Below are 26,271 nucleotides of genomic sequence, written 5' to 3'. Positions count from 1 at the left end.
ATACAAATGGGGTCAAGAAAGTTTTAAGCAGAGGAAACAGGCTGAACATTACTCTCTCTCTCATGGAATATGTTGCCATGTTCAAGAAGCTAACTCTGCGAGAAATCTAACAGCAAACAAAGATCTCATAATAATCGCAATATCTTCTGCATCTGACCGTGCCCAAGAAACTAGCTAACTCAAATTGGCTGCACTGTTTTAAGATCTACATCTCTTGGAAAATAAAAGGGTACTTAACTGCATATTCTTCTATCTATTTTGTTTGCACTCAAACTCCCCATATTTCTGATATCTGTGTGCGTGCTTGTGAGCGCGGGTGCAAGCGAGAGTGTGTGTGCGTGTGCATGGGCCTGAACGAGTGCCAAATGCTTAACATTACATTGTATTAGTTTTCTCACATTTAGTAGTTAATAAATTTGCTTTTTCTTTGAGTCAAGCAAATCTTGTTTGATTTGCTCAGCATTGCTCATAGCTGAAAAAGTTCAATGCATTCTGACTTGAGAAAGGAAACTTCAGCCTTGTTATGACCAATGGAGAAAGTTGATTACCGGGAAGCCAGTTCATTCCTTCTCACCTGGTCATAACGTTTTTTTAAAAAATGATGTTTCCCTCTTGCACCAGTTTACACAACCTAGCTTATTGTTCTACAAACAACTGGATTACAGAATCAGACTTTTACATTTCAAATTCATCTCCACCCCTGAAGCTAGGGAATAATATGCATCCTGTGTTGCTAAGGGGACAAAATAACAAAAATACATCATATTATTTTTCTTTTAAATTTCATTGCAATACATCTTCCCAAAGAACCATGGGAGTTTGGGCTTCTTCCCAAAACTCTTAAATTAAATGTATATGATTTAGGACAGAAAGTAATAAAGACTTAATAAAAAGACTTAATAAAAATAAAAAGACAGTAGGACTAGGGGGCACAGCCTCAAGATAAAGGGGAGGCGGTTTAGAACGGAGTTGAGGAGGAACTTCTTCACTCAAAGGGTGGTGAATCTCTGGAATTCTCTGCCCGTTGAAGTGGTGGAGGCTGCCTCGCTAAATATTTTTAAGAAGCGGGTTGATGGGTTCTTGATAAGAGAGGGGATTAAGGGTTATGGGGAGAGGGCGGGAAAGTGGAACTGAGCCACAACAGATCAGCCATGATCTTATTGAATGGCGGGGCAGGCTCGAAGGGCTAGATGGCCTACTCCTGCTCCTATTTCTTATGTTCTTATGTTCACACACAGGGATGAATTTTGATCCTCAAGACAGGGAATGCAAGCATGGAAAATTCCTGGTTCATCCCACCAGGATTTTCTTTCAGTGGGAATGGATGCAGGCTGAAGTTCAATTACCTCTCCTGGGAAATCTTTCAGAGATAGCCACAGGAGCTGTTTAGAAGGCCCATCTCAGTGCTGAGGGACTGAGGGTCTGAGGGTAATGATATTGATGTGGTGTACTTTCAAAAGATATTCAATACAGTGCCACACAACAGACTTGTGAGTAAAGTTATAGTTCATGGAATAAAAGGGACAGCATGACCGTGGATTAAAATTGACTTAATAATGGCCAATGGATACTTTTCAGGCTGGAAGAAGGTTTTCAGTGCAGTCTCCACTGTGTCAGTATTGGGACCATTGCTTTTCCTGCTATATGTTAATGATCTAGATCTTGGTGTGCAGGGGACAATTTCAAATTTTGCAGATGGTCCAAAACTTGGAAGTATTGTAAATTGTGAAGAGGACTGTGTAGAACTCCAAAAGGACAGACAAGGTGGAATAGGCAGATAGGTGGAAGATGAAGTTCTATATGGAAAATTGTAAGATGTTTCATTTTGGTAGGAAGAACTTGGAAAGATAATACAAAATAAGGGACACAACTCTAAATGGGTGTGCACGAGCAGAGGGACCTGGGTGAATTCATGCAGAAGTCATTTCAAGTTGGCATGACCGATGAAGAGAGTAGTTAATAAAGGGAGAGAGTATCCAAAGCTTTATTAATTGTGGCATAGAGTACATGAACAAGGAGGTTATCCTGAACTTCTTTAAGATATGACTTAGACCTCAGATGGAGTATTGTATACACTCTGGCTGCCACACTTTGGGAAGGATGTGAATGCATTGGAGAGAGTGCAGCAGTGATGAGAAACCTCAGTCATGTGGAGGGATTGGAGAAGTTGGAATTATTCTCGTTGGAAGGGAGGGGACTACGAAGAGATCTGATAAAGATTTTCAAAATCGTGAGGTGGTTGGATTGAGTACATGGGGAGAAACTGTTTCCAGTTGTAAAAGGATCAAGAACAAGAGAGCACAGATTTAAAGTGATTTTCAAAAGAAGCAAATGTGACGTGAGAAAATATTTTTCACCCAGTGAGTTTGACTGGCTGATCTTTAATAGCTCATGATTTTTAAATAATTTCACCTCATAATATAGCTTCTAGAATCTTAGCTGCTACTGATGTGAGGTTTATTTCTTTCTCTATTTTTGAATAGAGCGGTTACATTATCAGCTTGTCAGTTTTCTGGCATGACAAGCATATCTAAGTTTACAAACACGTGACAAGGCAGTGCAATACCAAGGGAATAAGGAATTTTCAAAGATGTTGCATCAGATAAAATGTTGAACACCCAGTTCAGGTGTACATTAAAAAGATCCTCTGGCATCATTAATTAAGGTGAGTTCAGTTCATATTTGTGTTAATTTCTAGTAGCCAAGTCTCAAGAATTACGTTCAGGGCAGGAAGGTAGTGCAGGGAAGAGCTGCAAATCTGATCTTCCCTTAAGAAATCCAGGCTGGCTCTTCCTAACCAACCCACGTGTTTCCATGTGATTATTCATTCTATTCCAAATAACTATTTCGAGAAGCTTCTCCACCACCAAAGAATACTCGGTAAAGATACATTTCAGCGAGAAAGGAAGATTCTAAGGGAAGGACACATCATCCATGGCTAACTAAAGAAATTCCAGACAGCTTCAAATTGAAAGAAAAAACATATAATTCTACAAAGGTGAGCAAAGAATGACTAAAGAAATAATAAGGATTGAGAAATTAAAGTACAAGGGAAAGCTAGCTAGTAAGACAAAAACAGATCGTAAGGGTTTCTACATATATTTAAAAGGGAAAAGAATAAGTAAATTGGTCCTCCAGAGATGAAAATGGGGAAAATAATAATGAAAAATAAGGAAATGGCAGATGAATTGAACAGATTTTGTGTGTATGGCTGGAATTATCCATCCGTTCATACCCCACCACTGCTGCCAGCAAGAACAGAGAATTTGGTGCTCAGCCAAATCTCCGTTAAACGTAATGGGATCAGAGAATCCATCCTCTATCTTCACTGTAGAGGTTAGAAATAATTGTGAATCATGGGGTAAAAGGGAGGGAGCAACTTAAAACAGCTGCAATCACCAGGGAAAGAGTAATGAGGAAATTATTAGAACTCAAAGCTGACAATTCTCCAGGTCCTGATAGACTTCATCCTAGGGTCCTAAATGAAATGGCTGCTGAGATAGTATGTGTTTTTTTTTAATTTAGCAAAATTCCCAAGATTCTGGAAAGATCTCATTAGATTGGAAAATAGAAAATGTGACTCCTCTATTCAAGAGAGGAAGGAACAGAGCAGGAAACTACAGGCCAGTTAGCTTAACATCCCATCTCAAGAAAATTGCCGGTATTGATTATTGAGGAGGTTATAGCAGGATACTCAGAAAATCTCAGTCAATCAGAGTCAACACGGTTTTCTGAAAGGGAGGTTGTGCTTGACTAATAGAAGAAGAAACAAGAGACATGGATAAACCTGAAGATGCGCTGTACTTAGATTTCCAGAAGGCACACTTCCGGGGAGGTGATGGCTTAGATTTCAGCTAGTGATAATACCGCTGGGGTTCAAATCCCTGGTTCGAATCCCGCCACAACAGATAATGGAATTTGAATTCAATAAAAAAAATCTGGAATTAAGAATCGACTGATGACCATGAAACCATTGTCGATTGTTGGAAAAACCCATCCAAATGTTCACAAATGTCCTTTAGGGAAGGAAATCTGATGTCCTTACCTGACCTAGCCTACATGTGACTCCAATGTGGTTGACTCTCAAGAGCAACTAGGGATAGGCAATAAATGCTGGTCAGCCAGTAACACCCATGTCCCATAAACGAATAAAAAAAAATTGACAGGGTGCAATATTGAAAGTTACTATGCAAAATAAGAGCTCATGTGTAGGAGTAACATATTAGAATGGATAGAGGATTTGTTAGTAAACAGGAAGCAGAGCATAGGGATAATTTTTTTAGATTGGCAAGACGTGACAAGGAAAGTGTTACAAGGATCAGTGCTCAGCCCTCAACAATTTGCAATTCACATCAACGACTTGGATGAAGGATCTCAATGTATGGTTCCTAACTTTGCTGAAGGCACAATGATAGCTACCTAAGTTGTGAGGAGGATATAAGGACTCTGCAAAGGAATATAGATAGGTTAAATAAATAGCCAGAAATTTGTCAGATGGAATATAATGTGGAAACGTTTCCCCTCTGCTAGAAAGAACATATTTGTTTGTATATTTGCAAATACAAGAACAACATTTTGAATAATGGATTTGGCAGATAGATGTCAGATGGATTTAATATGAGGTGATACATTTTAGGAGCAGAATGATAGCAGATTATGTATTCTAAATAGCAAATCTTTAAAAGGTTTAAAACGGCAAAACTTTAAACAGTTTAAAGATTCAAACATGCAATCTTTAAACAGTAGAGGAAAAGTTGATAACATATATAGGATATTTGGTTTCATAAACAAGTCTAGAGCATAAAAGCAAAGAGGTAATATGACACCTTTCTCTACTCTTGTAACAATTAGATCCACTGCAGTTATCATGGACCAGATTTTTCAGTTGTAATAATAGCAAAATTGTCAGTGTTGACCATCATTTTCCTGGGAAGCTGGTAATAACTTCATACAAAAGTACAGAAGTTTCTTTCAGTGATTTCCCACTCATGGAAGTCATTGGAAAACACTGAATTAACATGAACTTCCATTTTTTTCTCCATAATCCTTACTCTAAAATCTCTTGCAAAAGTTACATCTGATCAAATAAGATACAACTAGATATTTTAATGATGTCCAAAGTCATAGTTACTACTGAATGACCTGATGGTTGCTTGATATTTGGTACCATTTGCAATTCCTCAGATAGTAAACCAATCTGTGTCCATATACAGCAAGACCTGGACAACATTCAGGCTTGGGTGATAAGTGGCAAGTAACATTCATGCCTCATAAGTGTCAGGCAATGACCACCTCAAACAGGCAAGAATCTAACCATCTCCCCTTGACATTAAATGCCTTTATCATTGCTGAATTCACCACTATCAACAGTCGGGAGTTACCATTGACTAGAATCTGCACTGAACTAGCCACATAAATACTGTGGCTACAAGAGAAGGTCAGACATTGGAAATTCTATTGTGAGTAACTCACCTCTTCAGTCCCCAAAGCCTGCCCAATATCTACACAGCATAGTAGATGTCAGTAGTGCACCGAAATGCTCTCCACATGCCTGGAAGAGTGCAGTTCCAACAAAACTTAAGCTCAACAAAGCAGCACATTTGATCAACCTGCCATCCACCATTTATTTCATCCATCACTAACACACAGTGGCACCCGTATCTATTATATACAAGATGTACTGAAGTAACTTACCAAGGTTTCCAGGCCCATTACCTCTACCACCTAGAAAGAGGAGGGCAGCAGATATATAGTAACACCATCAGGTGCAAGTTTCCTTCCAAGCTATTCACCAACCTGCCTTGGAAGCATATCACCAATCCTTCACTGTCACTTAACCAAAATCCTGGAACTCTCTTCCCAACAACGCTGTAAGGGTACTTGTACTAAAGTGACGGCAGTGGTTCTAAAAAGCAGCTCACCACCACCTTCTCAAAAGCAAGCAGGGGGACAACAAATACTGGCCTTGCCAATGATGACCATATCCCATGAAAGAATAAGATTCTTGAAGGGGCAATCCCTCCGCAAGGATGGCAGTCATAGTTACAGGCCAGAGGCTGTCATGAGTCCATTGGTACGGGTTCCCAAAATGGGTCGCCTGTGCTGCTGAAAAGGCATAACGTTTTCAAAGATTTTTATAGCCAGGCGAATAGTATAAAAAAGGCAAGTTTTCATTAGCTGACTGGGAGGATTCCACAGTGAACCCAATGGAGAAACAGTAATCACCTGCATGTTTAACTGTGCATGTGCAGATACACGTTGCTGTAAATTTCACAGTAATGACAATGAATGGTAACAGCTTCACGGTCATGATTAACACAAAAGTCCGAAAGACGCACTGGTTAAGTGCATTGACCATGCTAAATTCTCTCTCGGTGTACTGCCGGAGTGTGGCGACTGGGGATTTTCATAAGTCTACTTAAGTGACACTAAATAAATAAACTTTTTAAAAGCTCAGGACAATTGTAACGTGTCGAAACAGTAACTTTTTTGCCATCAGCATGCCGCTCCGTCTCCGTTCAACATCACTTACCAGGATGACTAACCAACCGAGGCATGGTAGCAAATGGGAACTCCTCATCCTCCTGTAGGTGGACTTCAAAAACAGTCTGGTCATCATCTTCACTTCCATCACTTTGTAGGTTCCATTTGTTGTTTTTATATCCTCGAATTAACCACCGTTTTGATCATGCCGACTGAGGGCGAGTTATACAGCCAGTAGTTCAAGACTTTTAAAATAAATACAAATCAATGTAAAGGTTTAAGAAAATAGTCCAGTGGCTAAACAGACCCTAACCTGGGCTATCCAACCAGACGCCCACCCTCCTTGCCGTCCCAGGCTGGGAGCAAACTTGAAGCAGCCACAAGCTGGGAGTGCAGCACCGGCAGGTGTTCCTATTGCTTCTGGCGGACGTGGAGCCTCAGTAAGAAGCCTCACAACACCAGGTTACAGTCCAACGTGGAGCCTCCACAGATACTTCCGGGAATCGCAGCACCAATGGGAGCTGCGGGGACGGCGCAACCCAGGAAGATCCAGCCGTATCCTGGAGGAGAAACCCAGGAAGATCCAGCCGCATCCTGGAGGAGAAACCCAGGAAGATCCAGCCGCATCCTGGTGGAATAATCCTGGAAGATCCAGCCGCATCCTGCTGGAGTAAAAGCTCCTGGCGGTTAAAATACAAGTGGCATTGAAATGTCTAGATTTTTGCAGCCCTGTGCTTTTACAGTGAATGTGTGTGTGTGTAATTTCATCGTATGCTCCTCCTCGGAGTAGCGATGAGCTAAGAGCTTTCCCATTTACTTTCAAGAACAACATTTCTATTATATGTCTGTACATGGTTTAGGCAAGATTAAGGAATCGGTAAATTGTGCTGCCGTTTCCTACAGATATTAGTTCTGCATCAGAAAACTTTTCATTCAAGTCCTGCCACATAGCTATAAACACAATTCTCAAACAGGATTAATTAAGGAATGTTTTGTTTTACTCTTTGTCATCGCCCACTACTTTGATCAAATCATCGTAGTTGAATTCCTCAAGCCAAGCTTTCTCGAGTGAATTATCATATACACAAAATAGCAAACTGACGAAAACAACCCTCCGCGGCTGTATTTATCTAAGCAGGCTTTGTTCTCTGTTTTCCTTTATTCAATAAACCAATCCAAAAACCGCAGTTCTTAAAATACTTTTGATTAAGTTAATTCTTCAGATTTATTGGAACAATAATTGAAAGAACAGAACGTTGTGATCCAATATCGATCTACAAGTTTTAGTTTAAGATTGTTACTTTTAAAAACTTGCTATTAAAATAAAAATAAAATATTGCAGATGCTGGAATTCTGAAATAAAAGAGAAATTTCTGGGAATAGATCAACAGATCTGGCAGCACCAGTGGAGAGAAATAGAGCTAAAGTGTCGAGGCTGTGTGACTTCTTCAGAGCAAATTATTAAAAACAAATAATTTAGTGCAAATATCAGCAGAATACAGTATCAGCAGAAACAACTCTGCTGCTTACCAAAAGTTCAAAACTATTGCCAGAGCCAAGTACTGATCCTATGATCGAGTTTCGCAACCAGGAAGCCAACATTTCGGTTCATATGAATCTTTAACCAAAAATAAACAATCCAGACATTAAACTTTTAATTGGCAAATTCAAAAATAACTGCAGAGGTGAAAATCTGAAAAGAAAAACAGAAAATGTTGGAAATATTCTATAGAACGGACAGCACCTCTGAAGAGAAAAACCAAGTTCCATGTTTCACCTTTTATACACACAGCCCACCCTCGGTCTTTCGGGTCGAACCAAGTAAACAAACTTAAATTACAATCGGACAAAGAAAAAGGGGGCAGCTCCCCAAAAGGAGGGGGAACGGCCCAAACAGAAACAAAAAGTAGAAAGGAAACTTAAGACACGTCAAATCAAAATGTGATTGTCGGGGTCTATAAGGCACCTCAGCCCCTGTGGTGCCCAACGGGCACGGAAGGCCTCGACTGTGCCCGCAGACACCGCATGCTCCCTCTCCAGGGACACCCAGCCACGAATGTAGCCACGTAGAGGGGCAGACAGTCGGGATGGACAGCCCAAATTCCATGTTTCAAGTTGATGGTCTTGACTCAAAACTGAAAAAAAAAATAGAGATGTAACAGGTTTGAAGCAAGTACAGAGGCAGGAAAAGGCATAAGAATAAATGGGAATGTCTGTGAAGGTATGTAAGGCAGGAGAGATAAAATGAAAAATAGGAAGATGCACAAGACAAAAGAAAATGGCAATAGTTCAAATAAACAAAAAACACTGGTCTAATGAGAGTGCAAAAGGTGAAAAACAGGAGCAGATGAAATTGTTGAACTCAATGCTGAGGCCATAAAGAGTCTATGGAAAGATAAAGTACTGTTCCTCAAGCTTACTTTGAATTTCACTAAAACAATGTAGATGGCTGAAACAGAGGGGTCAGCATAGGAGTGGCGCAGAGAATTAAAATAATAGATTACCAAAAGCTAAAGTCATGCTTATGACTTGAGTGGAAGTCATCCTCCACAACCTGTGTTTGATCTCTCATGAGTAGTGAATACAATGTATTAAACTGAAGAAAGAACAAGTAAAGGAGGGGCCCAAACAATTGGAAGGGTGATGGTAAAGGGTCAAGCATCCAACCCCAAACCATCACAAAAACTGCCTGCTTCCACCTTCATAAGATCACCTGATTCCAGTTCTGCTTTACGTCATGTGCTATGGAAAACCTCATCCATGATTTTGTCATCTCCAAATCTGATTATTCAAATACTCCCTGTGTAGTCTCATAGCCTCCATCATCTATAGACTTGAGCTCATCGAATACCAGCTGCCTGGGTCTTATCATAGAATCGTACAGTGCAGAAGAGGCCCTTTGGCTCTTCAAGTCTGCACAACTCCCACCTCATCCCATTTATCAGCACTTGGCCCATATCCTTGAATGGTATGATGTGCCAAGTGCTCATCTAAATACTTTTTAAAGGATGTGAGGCAATTCACCTTTACCACCCTCCCAGGCAGCATATTCCACACTATCACCACCCTCTGGGTAAAACAGTTGTTCCTTATATCCTCCTAAATCTATCCCATACCTTGAATGTATATTGTCTCATGAATGACTTTTCTACTAAGGGGAACAGCTGCTCCTCATCCACTCTGTCCATGTCTCTCATAATCTTGTATACCTCAATCAGATTGCCCGTCAGTCTTCTCTGCATCAGCAAAAACAACCTAAGCATATCCAACCTCTCTTCATAACTTAAATGTTGCATCCCTAATGAATTTCCTCTGTACCCCCGCCCCCCCCCAACCAGGGCATTATGCCCTCCTCACCCATGTTCCCCTGCACTATGTTCCCCTCACCCACCATCCCTTTGTTCACTGACTTTTCACTGACACTATCACTCAAAGTGAAAATCCCCAATTTCATGGTCAAATCACTTCATGACTTCACCCTTTCCTATCTCTGTAACTTACTCCAGTCCCACACCCTGCTGAGTACTATATGTTCCTCCAACTCTGCTTTCTTGTGTGTCTCCCAATCCATTTGCCCTGTCATTAATCCTGCTCATGTTAAAACTTCTCGATCTCCTTTTCTTCTTTTAAAATCCATCTCTTTGACCAAGCTTTTAGTCAGTCCTAATATTTCCTTATTTAGGGATATTGGCAGTCTGATTGGGAGCCCCTGGATAGCTAAAGCCATTAAGGTGTTAAAAGTCATACTTGGCTTTGACCCCACAAAATATGACAAGGAAATTCAACCATATGCAGCAATCCTGTCTGAACATACCCCATTTTTGTACAGAATTTCTTATTAGTGATAGGTCCCAAAATCTCCCACAGGCATTTGAGATTTCTCGCAGAAATTCCTTTCATGTTTTTTCATTCTGTACAGCAGGATTCCCTGTAGGAGCTTTATTTGCATACTCTCCATCTCTTTTCTGGTTCCCATCTGGACATACGCTTGCCATCCCAAGGAGGTAAGGCACCTCAATTGAGAGACCTTTACGAGAAAGATTCCTCTGCAACATTGGGAATATGAGGTGGCAAATGTTGCACTGAAGTTCTTTAAGATTTTCAGGTGAACAGGTCTTGACAAGATCATTTTTCATTTGTTAGTCCAACGTGAAAGATTGAAGTCCACCTCCCTGTATTGAAGGGATTACTCGTGAACTTCTGGGCCCAGTTCAGCTCTATGTTTTTTAGTGCCCCACCATGCAACCACCACCCCCCCCACCCTGCCCCCAGTCTCTGCAGAAACAGGGTATTTCATAAATTTACCTCTGGGCCTTACCTAGGGACAATCTGTAGGTAGGAATGTGAAAGCCGTCCGTGGGTGATTGTTCTGGCTACCTATCTTCTGCAGTCCAGGTAACCATGAAGAAACATTAGGTGGAGACAGGTATGCTTGAAGTTTTCCACAATCTGTGGGCACCACAGGAACTAGTGTAGTGATGTTTAACAGATGCTCATAACAAAATTATTATGCAAGTTTCCTTTTTTTTTAATTAATTGAGCTCCTCTTTAAAAAATGGGATTTTGCTTGGTCTACAGATGATGACAATTTTGATTTATTATTGTCACATGTATCATCTGTGAAAAGTATTGTTTCTTGCATGCTATATAGAGCATAGAGAAGGAAATGAGTGCAGAATGTAGTATTACAGTCATAGCTAGGGTGTGTTATTGTTGAGAGTCTAAAAGAGCTAGAATGAAGTTTTAGAAGCATAGAATGAAAGTAAAAAAATGGAATTAGAAGGTATGCTGGGTACAGCTTGCAAGAAGTCACCTCGCTCCAATGCCATCTTGGATTTCTAGTATCTGACGAATTATTTTTGGCAACTAAGTGCTGCATGGATAGTGTTGATAGACATTCCCTGAATGCTGGCACTAGATTTAGGATCTCTGCCTGTTTGCTGTGAGTGGTAGTTCCCTTTTTTAGCTGGGCCTCTGCCTATCATCATAGAAGCGTAGATCAATTGAGAGGGGGTAAGTGCAAAAAAGTACATATTGTATTGTTGTACTCAGTGACTGAGAAGTGAGCACATGTGAAGTATATCCTGCATGGAGTATTGGCATCTATGGATCTCCATATTAATCTTGCTTTGGAGACATGGATCTTCTTCATTGGTGTTACATTCTTCCAATTTGAGATTCTTTTTTAAAAAGACTCTTTACTATCAATCTATTCCTTCAGCATCAGACCTTGAAAACCATGATTTCTTACTATTTGCTCAATAAATCCCAATTGTCTCTTCCTGATCTTGGTCAGCAGAGTTGCTCAGATATTATGAGCAACACTTCATTGATAGTGTGACTTGTCCAAGATATCTTCATCATTTGCCTAAAAAACAGTTTTACAACCCCAACTTTTCTCTGCATCACTTCACTGATAATCTAACATTCCCTTCTGTATGTCAAAATTGGTGTTATGCTGTTTATCATGGAATCATACAGTGCAGAAGGAGGCCATTTGATCCAATGAGTCTACACCAACAACAATCCCACCCACCCTGTCCCCATAACCCATTTACCCTAGCTAGTCCCCCAGACCTTAAGGGGCAATTTGGCATGGCCAACCAACCTAATCTACACATCTTTAACAGAAGGAAACCCACTCAGACACAGGGAGAATGTACAAACTCCACACAGTGACCCAAGCCAGGAATCAAACCCAAGCCACAGCTAACCACTGTGCCACAATGCCACCCCTGTGATGTCGCATTCCAGGATTCTCAGCTTTATTTCCATGGCTATTTTTGGGTTGATCATAATCTTTTCAATTTTAAAATGCATTTTTGGCCTTTTCAATCCTTTACATTACTTCTTGATTGCAATTTCTGACTGATGTTAACAGATTTCCTAGGTAGCAAACTTTGCCTGCCTGTATGACCTTTTCTGTTTTCACATTGATCTTATGTTCTAGTATGATTTTATTTTGGGCATTTTTAGACATTTTGTTTTCTTAGAAGTTATGCTTAGCTCTTCTTTCAATATTCTATCCAATATTCTATCTAATATTCACTCAATATTCTATCCAAAATCTTTTGCATATTCTCTTCAGTACAATAAGAAGTGTCATTGTCATATCTTACTAATGATGTAACCTCCAATTAATAACACAGGAATATCTCCAAACTCTCTAAAAATGTTTTCACTATACAAATTGAATAAATCTGGCAAGAAAACATATCTGTGTCTGGCCAATGATCACCAAACATCCCATATTTTATGAGATGCTCCCCTATCTGAGCCTGCTGCCCCCTCATTATGATGTGCTTCAAAAGGCTAGACATAGCACAAATCAATTCCAGCCTCTCAGACTACCTGGATCCACTACAGTTTGCTTACCGCCACAACAGGTCCACAGCAGATGCCATCTCCTTGGCCCTGCACTCAACCCTGGAACACCTAGATGCCAAAGACAGCTACATCAGACTCCTATTTATTGACTATAGCTCGACCTTCAACACCATTATTCCCACAAAACTCATCTCCAAACGTCGTGGCCTGGGCCTCGGCTCATCCCTCTGCAACTGGATCCTGAACTTTCTAACTCACAGACCACAATTAGTAAGGATAGGCAACAACACCTCCTCCATGATCATCCATAACAGGCCTCCAACTTGATTTTCAAGTTTGCTGATGACACAACTGTAGTGGTCAGGTTTCGAACAATGAAGAGGCAGAGTATAGAAATAAGATAGAGAAGCTGATGAACTGGTGTGGGAACAATAATCTCTCCCTCAATGTCAACAAAACGAAGGAGATTGTCATCAACTTCAGGAAACATAGAGGAGAACACGCCCCTGTCTACATCAATGGGGATGAAGTGGAAAGGGTCAAGAGCTTCAAGTTTTTAGGTATTCAGATTACCAACAACTTGTTCAGATCCCCCCATGCCGACACTATAGTTAAGAAAGCCCACCAAGGCCTCTACTTTCTCAGAAGGAAATTTGGCATGTTAGCTAAGACTCTCACCAACTTTTACAGACGCACCATAGAAAGCATTCTTTCTGGCTGTATCACAGCTTGGTATGGCTCCTGCTCTGCCCAAAACTGCAAGAAACTACAAAAGGTCATGAATGTAGCCAATCCATGACATAAACTAGCCTCCCATCCGTTGGCTCTGTCTACACTTCCTGCTGCCTCAGCAAAACAGCCAGCATAATTAAGGTCCCCAAACATTCCAGACATTCTCTCTTCCACCTTCTTGCATCCGGAAAAAGATTCAAAAGTCTGAGGTCACGTACTCTAGAAATTTCTTCCCAGACTTTTGAATGGACCTACCTTGCATTAAGTTGATCTTTCTCTACACCCTAGCTATGACTGCAACACTACATTCTGCACTCTCTCGTTTTCTTCTCTTGTGAAGGATATGCTTTGTCTGTATAGCGCGCAAGAAACAATACTTTTCACTGTATGCTAATATATGTGACAAAACTAAATTAGATCAAATCAAATCAAAAGAATACTGAGAGGCCCAGATACAGTGGAATTGGAGAGGGTGTTTCCACTAGTGGGAGGGACTAGAACTTGAGGACACAACCTCAGAGTGAAGGGATGCTCTTTTAAAACTGAGATGAGGGAGGAATATCTTCAGTCGGAGAGTGGTGAATCTGTGGAATTTATTGCCATGGAGGGCTGTGGAGGCCAGGTCATTGACACTCTTTAAGATAGAGATAGACAGGTTTTTGATCAATAAAGAGCTCAAGGGCTATTGGAAGAAGACAGGAGAATGGGGATGAGAATCATATCAGCCATGATTGAATTGTGGAGCAGACTCAATGGGTCAAATGGCCTAATTGTGCTCTTCATCTTATGGTCTAAGGAAGGTCCCGTAAGTTCGAATCTTCATATTTTGTGCATGCGCAGCCCCCAATCTTCTCCCGTTTGCATGCTCACACAGCAGTGGAGATACCTTTTCCCTGGTCTCACCGTCCTGACAGCACACGCTACAGCTCTCCTCACCACCTGCCCACAGACCCTTATGCTGGCTGTCCTTTACTTTTTTTAACAATAGGTAGTTGCCCTGGTCTGAGCCCCATTTTAACCTTCTCAAAATCGCTTAGATCATGTTCAAATGTACAGTTGCAGTTTGTTCCCAATAAAAAATTCTAATCACTCGAAAATCTTTGCTATCAAGGTCAAGATACTCTTACGTGTTCATCATCTCCTCATGTTTCAGCTTGCCAAATGCATTTTTGTAAGTTGCCACTTAGGCAAAATATGACTATTAGTTAAAATGGAGTTAGGTATATATTTGAAAAAGAAAAGTATAGAATCCCTACAGAATGGCTATTCAGCCCATTGAGACTGCACTGACAACAATCCCATCCTATTTCTGTAACCCCACATATTTACCCTGCTAATTCCCCTAAAACTACAGTCAAATTAGCATCGCCAATCAACCTAATCTGCACATTCTTGATGCGTGGGAGGAAACCGGAGCACCCGGAGGAAACCCACGCAGACAATGTGTAAACTCCATACCGACAGTGACCCAAGCACAGGAATCGAACCCGGGTCCCTGGCGCTATGAGACAGCAGTATTACCACTGTGCCACCGTAGTTAGGCAATAGGTGAAAGGCTGGCACCTGGACCACAACAACTACATGTGCTATGGACCGGATTCCATTTAGGCAAACAGGTGCCTGTCTCAAAGATGGCGTCACGACTTCATAAGGTCACAAGCCATTACGCGCACGCGTAACGCCACTGGTAGCGGAAGTGATTAACGGAGCAGCTTCCGCTCACTGGGGTCCGCCATGTCGAGGAACTCGCGGGCGGTGTTACTGTTCGGGGGCTTCGCCGCTGTTGTGGGAGCCGCCTTTTACCCCATCTATTTCCGGCCGCTGTTTTACACCGAGGAATACAGTGAGTGGGAGGGGAGGCAGTGAATCCGGGGGATGGCGCGGAGCCCGGCTGGCTGGAGAGCTGCTTTGATCAGTGCATTGGGTCCGCCCCTGCCGGCTGGTGTGGGTGGCCCTAATGTCTTGGGGTGAAGGGTCAAGGTGGTGTCTACGAGCACGTGACTATCATCCGGTCCACCGACCGTTTAATTCAAAAACAGCGGTTTGGACCAGCAGTAACTGACCCAAACTCTCCCTCACACACAATCCAACATTGCATCCCCCAAACCAACCCCTGTCTACCTAGAATTGTGAGACTTCTTACTGTATGTACTCCAGTCCAACGCCAGCATCTCCACAACATGACCCCACAACCTGTCAGACCTGCTCTCATGAAAGCTCATCGACCTGAAAGGTCAATTCAGTTTCTGTCTACACAGATCCTTAGTATTTTTCCAACACTTGTTTATTTTTGTTCTTTCTATTTCTGATTTCCAGCATTCTCAGTATTTTGTGTTTTTTTTTGCTTCAGACTTTTTCAGCCTGAGTTAACCCACTGCTTCTTGTAACTTGATAGGACAGCAAGTCCAGTGTTTTCAGTCTTGCAAACAGTGGGAGACTACAGTCCCTTGTTGGATGCTGAGCTTAGCTTCAGACCCCATATCCTATCTTATCAGTGGAGTGGAGGATCACCAACCCTCCAGGATTGGCCTGGAGTCCCCAGGGACTGAAGATCAATCTCTAGGACTCTGTGCAATGGTGAAGAATGACATCAGGACATTTTTTTTCCTCAATTTATTTACCAGATGTAAAGGTATTGAAAATACGAGAGCGGATTGGGTAGGGAGGTGGGGACTGTTTGGTTGACAGTCTGAAATCGTCTAATTGGTTAATAAATCTTTCTGCTTTCCAATTGGAATATAAGGCAGTGATGCATCACCAGAATGAATATGTTGACCAACTAATAATTGGAGCATAGGAGAAAGAAATGTCATGAAGCCGCCAGGAAAAGGCTGCATTTGCTGCACCCTATGCTGCTGTAGGGAAAATGTCAGCATGGATTTATGAAAACAAAACCATGTTTGACAAACCTACTGGAGATTTTTGAGGATATATGCTAGAATAGGTAAGGGTGAACCAGTGGATATGGTGTATTTGGATTTTCAGAAAGTTTTTGATAAAATCCCACAAGAGTTTAGTGTGCAAAATTAAAATGGCATTGGGGATAATATATTTCCATGGATTGAGAATTGGTTAACAGGCAGGACAAGGAGTCTTGGAATAAATGTGACTTTTTCACAGTAGCAGTCAATGAATAATGAGATCCGGCAAGTATCTGTGCTTGGGCTCCAGCTATTCACAATATATACCAATGATTTGGATGAGGGATCAACGGTAATATTTCCACATTTGGAATGACAGGAAACTTGGTGGGAAGATGAGTGATGAGGATGTTAAGAAGCTTCAAGATGATTTAGAAAAGTTGTGAGTGGGCAAATACGTGGCAGATACAATATAACACGGATAAATGTGAATTCATCCACTTATGGATGTAGAAGCAGATTAGCAGAGTGTTATTTAAATAGTGATAGATTGGGAAATGTTGATGGGACCTGGTGTCCTAGTGCACTAGCCACTGAAAGCAAGCATGCAGAAGTAGCAAGCAATTAAAACAAATGGTATGTTGGCCTTCATTCGAGCAGACTCAAATACAGGAGCAAGGATGTGTCACAGTTGCTGTACAGGACCTTTGAGAGACCACACCAGGAGTATTGTGTACAGTTTTGGTCTCCTTATCTAAGAAAGGAAATACTTGCCATAAAGGGAATTCACCAGACTGATTCCTGGGGTGGCAGGATTGTTGTAAGAGGTGAGATTGTGTCATCTGGGCCTGTATTCATTGGTATTTGCAAGAATTTAGGGGATCTAACTGAAACATAATGGGCCAATTCTCCCCCCAAAAGATTCTATGTGTTGAATTTGAAAAAACTGATTTTTCAGCACTGTTTCAAAATGAATCTTCTACACTCTGTGCACTATAGAATGCTGTAGTGTAAATCAGTCTGAAGAGTTGGGGGCGGGAACCTCTTCTGCTGGAGAGGCTGGCAGCATAGTGCTGAGCGGGCCACTGTAATGTGCTGATCCTTCATAGCAGAGATTGGCATGGGCACAGTGGCCCCACACTGCCAGCCTTTTGATTTCTGGCCAACCCCACTATCCCTGCATTGCCGGCTGTGCGACGCCCGGAAAATGCCCGGTCTAGCCTCGATGTTTCCCACGTGGGGAGCTATGCTAAACCCAATAGGAATGAATCCACTTCTGGCAGGGGGAAGGAGAGGCTAGCGGACCCACTAATGAGATTTAAAGAGATGGTGATGTATATCTACATAATTTATAGCTCTGGGCCAGAAATCAGAGCAGAGCTGACAATGCCGAGAATCTAGCTGCTGGAGGCTGTGGCGTCCAGTGGGGAGCCTGCAAAATGGCTTCCGCTTGAGTCTCCTGGCCTGCTGTGCTACAAAAGCAGCATAGCCGGATGGGAGAATTGCCCCCAACGTTCTAACACAGCTGGACTGACTGGATAAAGGAATGTTGTTTCCTCTGCCTAGGGGGTGTGGACAGAGTGTCTAGAACAAGGGGTCACAGTCTCAGGACATGGGGTAGGCGATTTAGGGCTGAGATGATGAGAAATTTCTTCATTCAACAGATGAGATACATGTGGAATTTTCTATCACAGGCTGTGGAGGCCAAGTCACTGAATATATTTAAGAAGGAGATAGCTTTCTAGACTCTAAAGGCTTCAAGGGTGGTATTAGCCATGATCACGTTGAATGGCAGAGCAGGCTTGAAGAGTCATAAGAACATAAGAAATAGGAGCAGGAGTAGGCCATCTAGCCCTTCGAGCCTGCCCCACCATTCAGTAAGATCATGGCTGATCTGTCGTGGCTCAGTTCCACATTCCCGCCCCCTCCCCCATAACCCTTAATCCCCTCGCTTATCAAAAACCCATCAACCCGTGTCTTAAAAATATTTAGCGAGGCAGCCTCCACCACTTCAACGGGCAGAGAATTCCAGAGATTCACCACCCTTTGAGTGAAGAAGTTCCTCCTCAACTCCGTTCTAAACCGCCTCCCCTTTATCTTGAGGCTGTGCCCCCTAGTCCTACTGTCCTTTCTGAGCGGGAAGAGTCTCTCCACCTCTATCCTATCCATCCCATTCATCATCTTATATGTCTCAGTGAGATCTGCCCTCATTCTTCTAAACACTAACGAGTACAAGCCTAGTTTATTCAGCCTCTCCTCATAGCTCAACCCCCTCAACTCCGGTATCAGCCTAGTAAACCTCCTCCGCACTCCCTCCAAGGCCAAAATATCCTTGCGTAAGTGCGGCGACCAAAACTGCACACAGTACTCCAGCTGCGGCCTCACCAATGCCCTATACAGCTGCAGCAAGACCTCCCTACTCCTATACTCAATCCCCCTCTCTATGAAGGCCAGCATCCCACTAGCCTTCCTGACCACCTGCTGCACCTGCAGGCTGGGTTTTTGTGACTCATGCACAAGGACCCCGAGGTCCCTCTGCACCGTCACCTGCTGCAGTTTTTCGCCATGTAAGTAATAGTCCTTCCTACCAAAGTGGACCACCTCGCACTTGCCAACATTAAATTCCATTTGCCAGTTCCTGGCCCATTCGCCCAGCCTATCTAGATCCTTCTGCAGATTCTCCACACCCTCTGCGCAATTTGCCGTTCCACCAATCTTGGTGTCATCAGCAAATTTTGACACCATACACTCGGTTCCCTCCCCCAGATCATCTATATAAATGGTAAATAACTGAGGCCCCAGCACTGACCCCTGGGGCACTCCACTAGTCACCAACCGCCAATCCGAATAGCACCCATTAACCCCCACTCTCTGCCTCCTATTTGACAACCAATCCTCTATCCACGCTAACACCCTACCCCCAAATCCATGCCCCCTTCCCTTCTGCAATAACCTCTTGTGAGGCACCTTGTCAAATGCCTTCTGAAAATCAAGAAACACCACATCCACCGGCTCTCCTCTATCCACCGCCCTAGACACATCCTCATAGAACTCCAATAAATTTGTCAGACACTACTTCCCCCTAACGAAACTGTGCTGCGTCTGCTCTATCAAGCAATTCCCCTCAAGATGCCTCGCTATTTCCTCCTTGATGACAGATTCTAACATTTTACCTACAACACAACTGGCCTACCCCTAATTTCTATGTTTTTGTGCTGATGATAGGCCTGGGTTAACAGCTGGCATATTCATGGTGGTTGTGGGGGGGGCAGCGGCAGGGGTGTGCAATGCTCTGCAGGACACTTGTGCAGTTATCACTGGTCCTGGAGTGGGAGCAGAAAATCTGGCGAATCTCTATCCCAGGCCGGCACTGAAGGATTTTGGAAACTCCTTCTGTAGGTGATTGGAAGGGGAGTGTTTGCAGGTGTGAAAAGTAAAATCTTTTCCTGGGATATTTCACTGCTGTTATGTTGGCCATTCTTTCTGAAATTAGTCTCACTTTTCCAGTAACGTAAATGGATTGTAGTTGCTGAGAATATTAGATTACATTGTCTCTTCTTCCACTTTGGTGGACCAGTGCATAACTGTGGACAGGTGTTAGTGGCTATCTTGTGTAGATTGGAGATAGTGTATAAATATTGTGGCTACAAGATTAGGTCAGAGATGAAGAACTCTCTGGCGAATAACTCGCCTCCTGACTCCCCAAAACTTGTCCATCATCCATAAGGTACAAGTCAGGAGTGTGATGGCTCTCCACTTACTTTGATGATTGAAGCTTGCTCAACACCATCTAGGACAAAGACTCTTGATCAGCACCTCATTCACCAACTTAAACACTTGCCCCCTGCACCACATGTACAGCAGCAACAGTGTGTACCAGCTACAAGATGTACAGCAATGACTTGCCATGTCTACTTCAACAGCACTTTAACCTTAAGAGGCTGACTTCAGCAGCACTTTACAGATCTGTGACCTGTGCCACCTAGAAGGGCAAGGCTTCTCAGCTGGCATCTCCATATCATGACCACCTAGAAGAGCAAGGGCAACCAATGCATGGGAACACCATCACCTGCAAGTTTCCTCCAAATCTCTCACCATCCTGCTTGCTGTTACTTCATATCACTGGGTCAAATTCCTGGAATTCCCTTCCTAGCAGTAAATTAGATGTACCTATAAAACTTGGATTGCTCACTGCCACATTCAACCGTTGGTTAGGCAATATATGCTGGTCCTTCCAGTGATTCTCAGCCGCCCAAGCAAATTTTAAAAAAGCACAGTGCCAACTGCATCGAAAATCAAGTTAGTCAAATATGATTTGATCTTAATAAATTCATGCTGGCTTTCCTTTTGCTCAAATAGCTGTTAATTTTATCTTAAATTATTTCTAATTGCTTCCTCACTAATGTTAAACTGACTGGCCTGTAATTGCCAAATATAACTTTCTGCACCCCCCCCCCATCCCATTTTTTTTTGATCAAGTGTGAAGCATTTGCTAAATTCAGTCTTCTGGCATCAGCCCTGTATTTAAGAAGAATTTGAAGATTTTGGCAATATTGCCAATAAATCTCTCATGAAAGCAGATATTTTTCCCTCATGTTGCTAAAGTGAACAAAAAATTAATGGTAGCTATATAATGCAGGTGAAGTCATTATTTTGTTATCCTGACTGTTGGGCTAATCCTACCAGCCACATGATCTTAGTCTGTTCAGATGATATTTGTTCATAATCTTGTAAAACTACTTGTTCCTCAATGTTTCTTCTTCACAGTAAGCCCTGCAGTTATACAGAAACAGGAGTGGACCATTATTGTTTTGGAATGAATACATCATGGTTACTTTACACAATTGCTTTTCAACAGGGCAGGAACAAAAGATGAACAGAACTGGAATAAAGCAAGAGGAAATTCAACCAGGAGGTTGGTGCTAAGTCAAATGTTATACTAATTCAGGAATAAAACCCAATTTGGAATTTTTTTTGCTTTAAAGTATTTTGTTAAAATAGACGATGTTTACTGAGTAAAATTTCATAAGTCTGCAAACAATTATGAGTAAATTGTTTTTATTCCTTTAAGTTACTAATTGTTTTGCTTTTCTTAAATTTTTTACCTTTCTCCTGGAAAAAAAGCGCAAATGCCAGATGAAAATACTGTGACCTTTGTTACTTTGACAGTATGCTGAAAACCATATCCAATTAACCCATTATTCTCAAACGATTATTAATGTTTTTTACTAACCAAGGAGCAGACACACTAGGTCTTAGTACATCAATATCTTCTGTAAACTGAAATCCAAGTGGTCCTCTGTTTCTGGGCTACAAATACTTATATTTCCAAATAGTTTGTGGAACACAGACCCTGCAGTCCAGGTAATAAGCTGCAGTGCCCATAGCTTTGAATACCATAGTATTCCTACTATGGCATTACCCACAGACATAACTGGTGCCAATACAATAAAAAGTTTTACATGGAAGTCTTCAATAAACAGAACACTTTGGTGAATTCTATACATAAAAGGTTTAGTTCAAGTGCTCTGTAAAAGAACATGCTGGCATCTTTGTAACTGCATGCATCATATGAGAAGAAAGGATTTTTTTTACTTTCATTTAAAACAAATCATGTTCCGCAGTCCTGATGTTGGACCAGAATATACTCCTAAACCGTATGTTCTTCAGATCATTATGGTGCAAGTATACTGATAGTAGAAGGTTGGACCGCAGAAGGTAGAAGCGTAGAAGGCTGAGAGGTGATCTTTTAGATGTCTTCAAAATAATGATGGGCATAGATCACCGAGAATGTTAATATCTTTTCCGAAAGATAGGGAGAGTCTAAAACTAGAGGACGTAGGTTTAAGATGAAAGGGGAGAGATACAAAAGTGTCCAGAAGGACAATTTTTTTCACGCAGGCGGTGAGTATCTGGTACGAGCTGCCAGAGGTAAAGTAGAGGCAGACATAATTTTGTCTTTTAAAAAGCATTTAGACAGTTACATGGTAGATGGGCGTAGAGAGCTATGGGCCAAATGCGGGCAATTGGGACAAGCTTAGGGGTTTTAAGAAAAAAGGCGGCAAGGACAAGTTGGGCCAAAGGGCCTGTTTCCATGCTTAAACCTCTATGACTCTAGTGTTAAGGAGAGTGTGGCAAGACTGCATAGTTTTGATCCGATTCATTGGTTATGAAATCGCTTAGTTTTATTCATAACTTTTTTTTTGCTACTTAAGGTTGTAGTTCTGTGTTGTAGCTTTGCCAGATTGCCATCTCATATTAAGCTACACCTAATGCTGCTCCTGGACGCACTTGTCCACTCTTCGATGCACTTGTCCACTCCTCATTGAATCAGGATTGATTCTCTGCTTTGATGGTAATGGTAGCATGAGGCATGTACTGGTCATGACACTAAAGATTGGAGTAATACAGTTCTACTGAAGGTCCACATCATGTCAGGGATGTTCTGTTTTGAGTTGTTATTTCAAATGCTATCCCATTTAGCACAGTGATAGTGCCTCGTCATGAAGGGTCAGTTTGAAGATCCATCTACACCGTCCACCAATGCTTTCAGGGACAAATGTGTCTGCATCAGATAGATGGATGAAGTTGAGTAAGTTTCCCCTTGTGCTTTCCTTGTTCCCTCACTATCTGTCACAGGCCCAGTCTAACAGTTCTTTGGGACTTGGCCAACTAAGTCAATACAGGTGCTATTGAGCCACCCTCACTGATAGAATTAAAGTACTCCACCCTTAGAACATTCTGTACCCTTGTTTCCCTCAATGTTTCCTTCACGTGGTGTTTAATATGGGGGAATACTTGGCTGAGGGAGGTTCTGGCCAGCAAAGGGTTTCCTTTTGCACATTTGACATACAAACATCCAAAATAGGAGCAGGAGTGGGCCATTCAGCTCCCTGAGTAAGCTGCACTATTCAATAAGATTGTGGCTGGTCTGTTTGTGTTGGGTTCCACATTCACATTTACACATGATAATCTTGGATTGGGAATCAATCTACCTCTGTCTTAAAAATATTCAGTGACCCCGCTTCTACCATCTTCTGAGGCAGATAGTCCAAAATCGGGCAACTCGAAATTTTTAAATCTCCAACTCTGGACTCACCACAAGAGGAAACATCCTTTCAACATCCACCTTGTAACCACTGTTCAGGATCTTGTACACACAAATCAAGTCATCCCTCATTCTTCTAAAGTCCAGTAGAAACGAGCCCAACCTTTCCAACCTATCCTCATAAGATACCTGCTCATTCCTCAATCTAGCAAACCCCTCTGAGCCACTCCAATGCAGTTACGTTCTTAAATGAGACCAAAACTGCACACAATATTCAAGATGCAGTCTCACTAATGCCCAGTATAGTCAAAGCATAACGTCCTTACTTTAATGTTCAATTCCTCTCATAATAAGCACAGCATTCCATTAGACTCCTTAATTACATACTATACCTGCATACTAACGTTTTGTGAATCTTGCACAGGAACGCCTAGATCCCTCTCCACGTTGGCATTCTGCAGCCATTCTCCATTTAAGCAATATTCTGCCTTTTTATTCTTCCTGCCAAAATGAAAACTTCACATTATACTTTGTCTGCCAATATATTTTCCCACTCACTGAGCCCTCCATCTGCAAACTTTCTATATCTTCTTCACTACAAACTTTCCTACATTGCTTTGAGGCAGGTCTCTTAGACAATACCCAGAGATTGTGATGGCTGAGTCCATGCATTGGCTGAAATTTGTCACAAGTCAAATTAGTGAGGAGATGGATGTGCATTTGTTGTGTGTGACGCTTAGGTGATCCATCCAGTTTTAAAGTTTTTGATAGTAGGCTTGATGCAACAGAGCAGTTTGCTAGGCCATGTCGCAGGGCAGTTAGGAATCAAGCACATTGCTGTGGTTCTAGAGTCACATATAGGCCAAATCAGGTAATGAATGCAAATTTCCATCCCTTAAGAGCATTAGTGAACCAAATAGAATTTAACAACAATCCAGCAATTTCAAGTCCAGTTTTTTATTTTAAATTTCCAACTTATTTAATTCCGTTTCAATTTTCCAGCTGCTATGATGGACTTTGAATTCATGTCTTTAAATCATTTGTTCAGTCCTCTGGGTTACTAGTCCATTAACATTACCACAGTGCTACTGTATCCATGATTTATTCTTGGCATGATATCTCTTGACAACAAAAGTTTAATTCTTTTCACGAAAAGTAGTTCATATTTTAAATATGCGTTTCCTCATGAATGTGAATACATTGAGAGTAAATCCTAATTTGTCACTATCCCTACTTGACAACTTTTTGCATTTTATTTAAGGAATGAAAGTCTGGTCTGACCCCTTTAATAGGAAATAATTTCGTGAGTGATCAGTTATTACGAAGAATCCCTTTGGGACTATTTTACGCCAATTATGTTCGAGTGACATGGAAAAGAATTTGTCTCTTATAGCAAAGATTTATGCTGTTTGAAATGTGTTTTTGCATTTAAATTCCTCACATTTTTCAGTGTTGAATTGTTGTGACTTTCTCCTACATGATGTAGTCAGAGCTAAGTACAACTTGTTTTCTGAAACTTTGTGAATGTAAAAGCATTGTATGTTTTTTTTCTTTCTTTGACCATGTCTTGCATTTAAAAATTGTGCTAATTTCACCAAGTTCACAAATTTATCAAGATATTTGTCATAATTACAGCATACCACAAATGTAAGGTCACTGTACATAATAAATCTTAAAGTTGTCAGTCCTTGTCTTGATAAACAACAGAACTTTAATATGATGAGGCTTTAAGGATTAATAATAGGTTCCAATAGATACTCCGATGATAGTCACGAAAAACCTACAAATATCTTGGAGAAGCAACAATCCTCAAGTTTCATGTTTATGCAGATTTCTTTTAAAACCTTGCAGGTAATTAAAATAAGAATTTATGAAATAAATCAGGTAAGAGAATATGTTAGAGGGTGAAGTTCATGTAATGCAGCAGAACACAGTTCTATAAAATTACAAAGCTTCCCTATCTACAGGTTTTCTTTTTGTTTCACATGGAGGGGGAGGGGGGTGTCAAATTAAAGGAAAAGCTGTGATTTAGCAAGGATGTGTGCTGTGTCTTTCTAATTGACCTCCTACTTGTACTTTCTATTCGTAATACACTACTTGAACATGTGTTTTGCTCAAAGCATGTTTGCTGTGATGCTTTTTATTGAATGAAAAATATATTATGGTTACACTCCCTGATTATTCCTTTGCTGCAGAGAGATGCTCAACATGGTTTATATAATTACATTTTCATTTACAAATGTGCACAGTTGGTTTTCAAGGAGCAATTTGGATAAAAATGTATTGTGTATATAAAAAAAAACAAACTTACAATTTAGAACACCAGGATGGCAGGTTTCAGGAACTGGCGGCTGTCAGTCACTTAGTACAGTAAAAAAATTAATTAGTTATTTTAAAATTCCTTCAATTTATTTAACCAAAATGAAATTTCAGCAAGAGCCTATGTCGGATCCAAATCCAGTGGCCTAGTTTTGTAATTAATGTGTGTGATATATATATATATATATATATGTATGTATGCCTGTTGAGTCTTGTATCTAGTATGCATCAACAATAAAGTGCCTCTCATATCCATGACACCTGAATGTTGTGCATTTGTAATAGAACATGTTATTTAGCTGAAATAATCACAATCATATTGCATGATTATATTATCCCATGTATATTAGTGAAAGGAAGGTTGTCATTGTCCCAGATGACCTTAGGCTGCATTTCCCTTTGAATGGGAGAGCTGACTGGTGGTAATTCAGACGAGAGGCAAGGTTGAGAACGCGACCCTTCATGAATAACTTCAGCAGAATGGGAACTGAAACCACGTTG

At 41.3% G+C, this 26,271-nt stretch overlaps 2 protein-coding genes across 7 annotated transcripts in view; one reads left to right on the top strand and one right to left on the bottom strand.

Annotated features, from left to right (window-relative positions):
- The window catches only part of LOC145343191 (protein sel-1 homolog 3-like), a 77,819-nt gene extending 69,730 nt beyond the window's left edge, over positions 1-8,089 (bottom strand). For 5 of the 6 annotated variants that reach the window (XM_080189216.1, XM_080189234.1, XM_080189262.1 and 2 more), the window contains exon 1: positions 6,533-6,956. In XM_080189216.1, coding sequence (XP_080045342.1) covers positions 6,533-6,631 — 99 coding nt within the window. In that variant the 5' untranslated portion in view covers positions 6,632-6,956. Of the gene's footprint in view, positions 1-6,532; positions 6,957-8,013 lie in introns of those variants that run through there. The other variant, XM_080189225.1, reaches the window with a different exon arrangement.
- Positions 8,090-15,234: 7,145 nt separating this feature from the next.
- Positions 15,235-26,028, top strand: smim20 (small integral membrane protein 20). Its single transcript, XM_080189202.1, has 3 exons — positions 15,235-15,385; positions 21,262-21,318; positions 24,713-26,028. The coding sequence occupies exons 1-3, from the start codon at positions 15,277-15,279 to the stop codon at positions 24,748-24,750; spliced, it is 204 nt and encodes a 67-aa protein (XP_080045328.1). The 5' UTR covers positions 15,235-15,276; the 3' UTR covers positions 24,751-26,028.
- The last annotated feature ends 243 nt before the right edge of the window (positions 26,029-26,271 follow it).

Source organism: Carcharhinus amblyrhynchos, chromosome 1 (genome assembly GCF_965287045.1).
Source record: "Carcharhinus amblyrhynchos chromosome 1, sCarAmb.v2.hapA, whole genome shotgun sequence".
Classification (NCBI taxonomy): Eukaryota; Metazoa; Chordata; class Chondrichthyes; order Carcharhiniformes; family Carcharhinidae; genus Carcharhinus; species Carcharhinus amblyrhynchos.
Note: the sequence above shows the minus strand (reverse complement) of the source record. Positions and strands in the feature narration are given on the sequence as shown.

Coding starts and splice junctions, on each gene's coding strand:
- smim20 (XM_080189202.1), top strand. CDS start 15,277: ATGTCGAGGAACTCGCGGGCGGTGTTACTGTTCGGGGGCTTCGCCGCT. Junction 15,386..21,261: donor GTTTTACACCGAGGAATACA/GTGAGTGGGAGG, acceptor GCTTTTCAACAG/GGCAGGAACAAAAGATGAAC. Junction 21,319..24,712: donor AGAGGAAATTCAACCAGGAG/GTTGGTGCTAAG, acceptor ATTTTATTTAAG/GAATGAAAGTCTGGTCTGAC.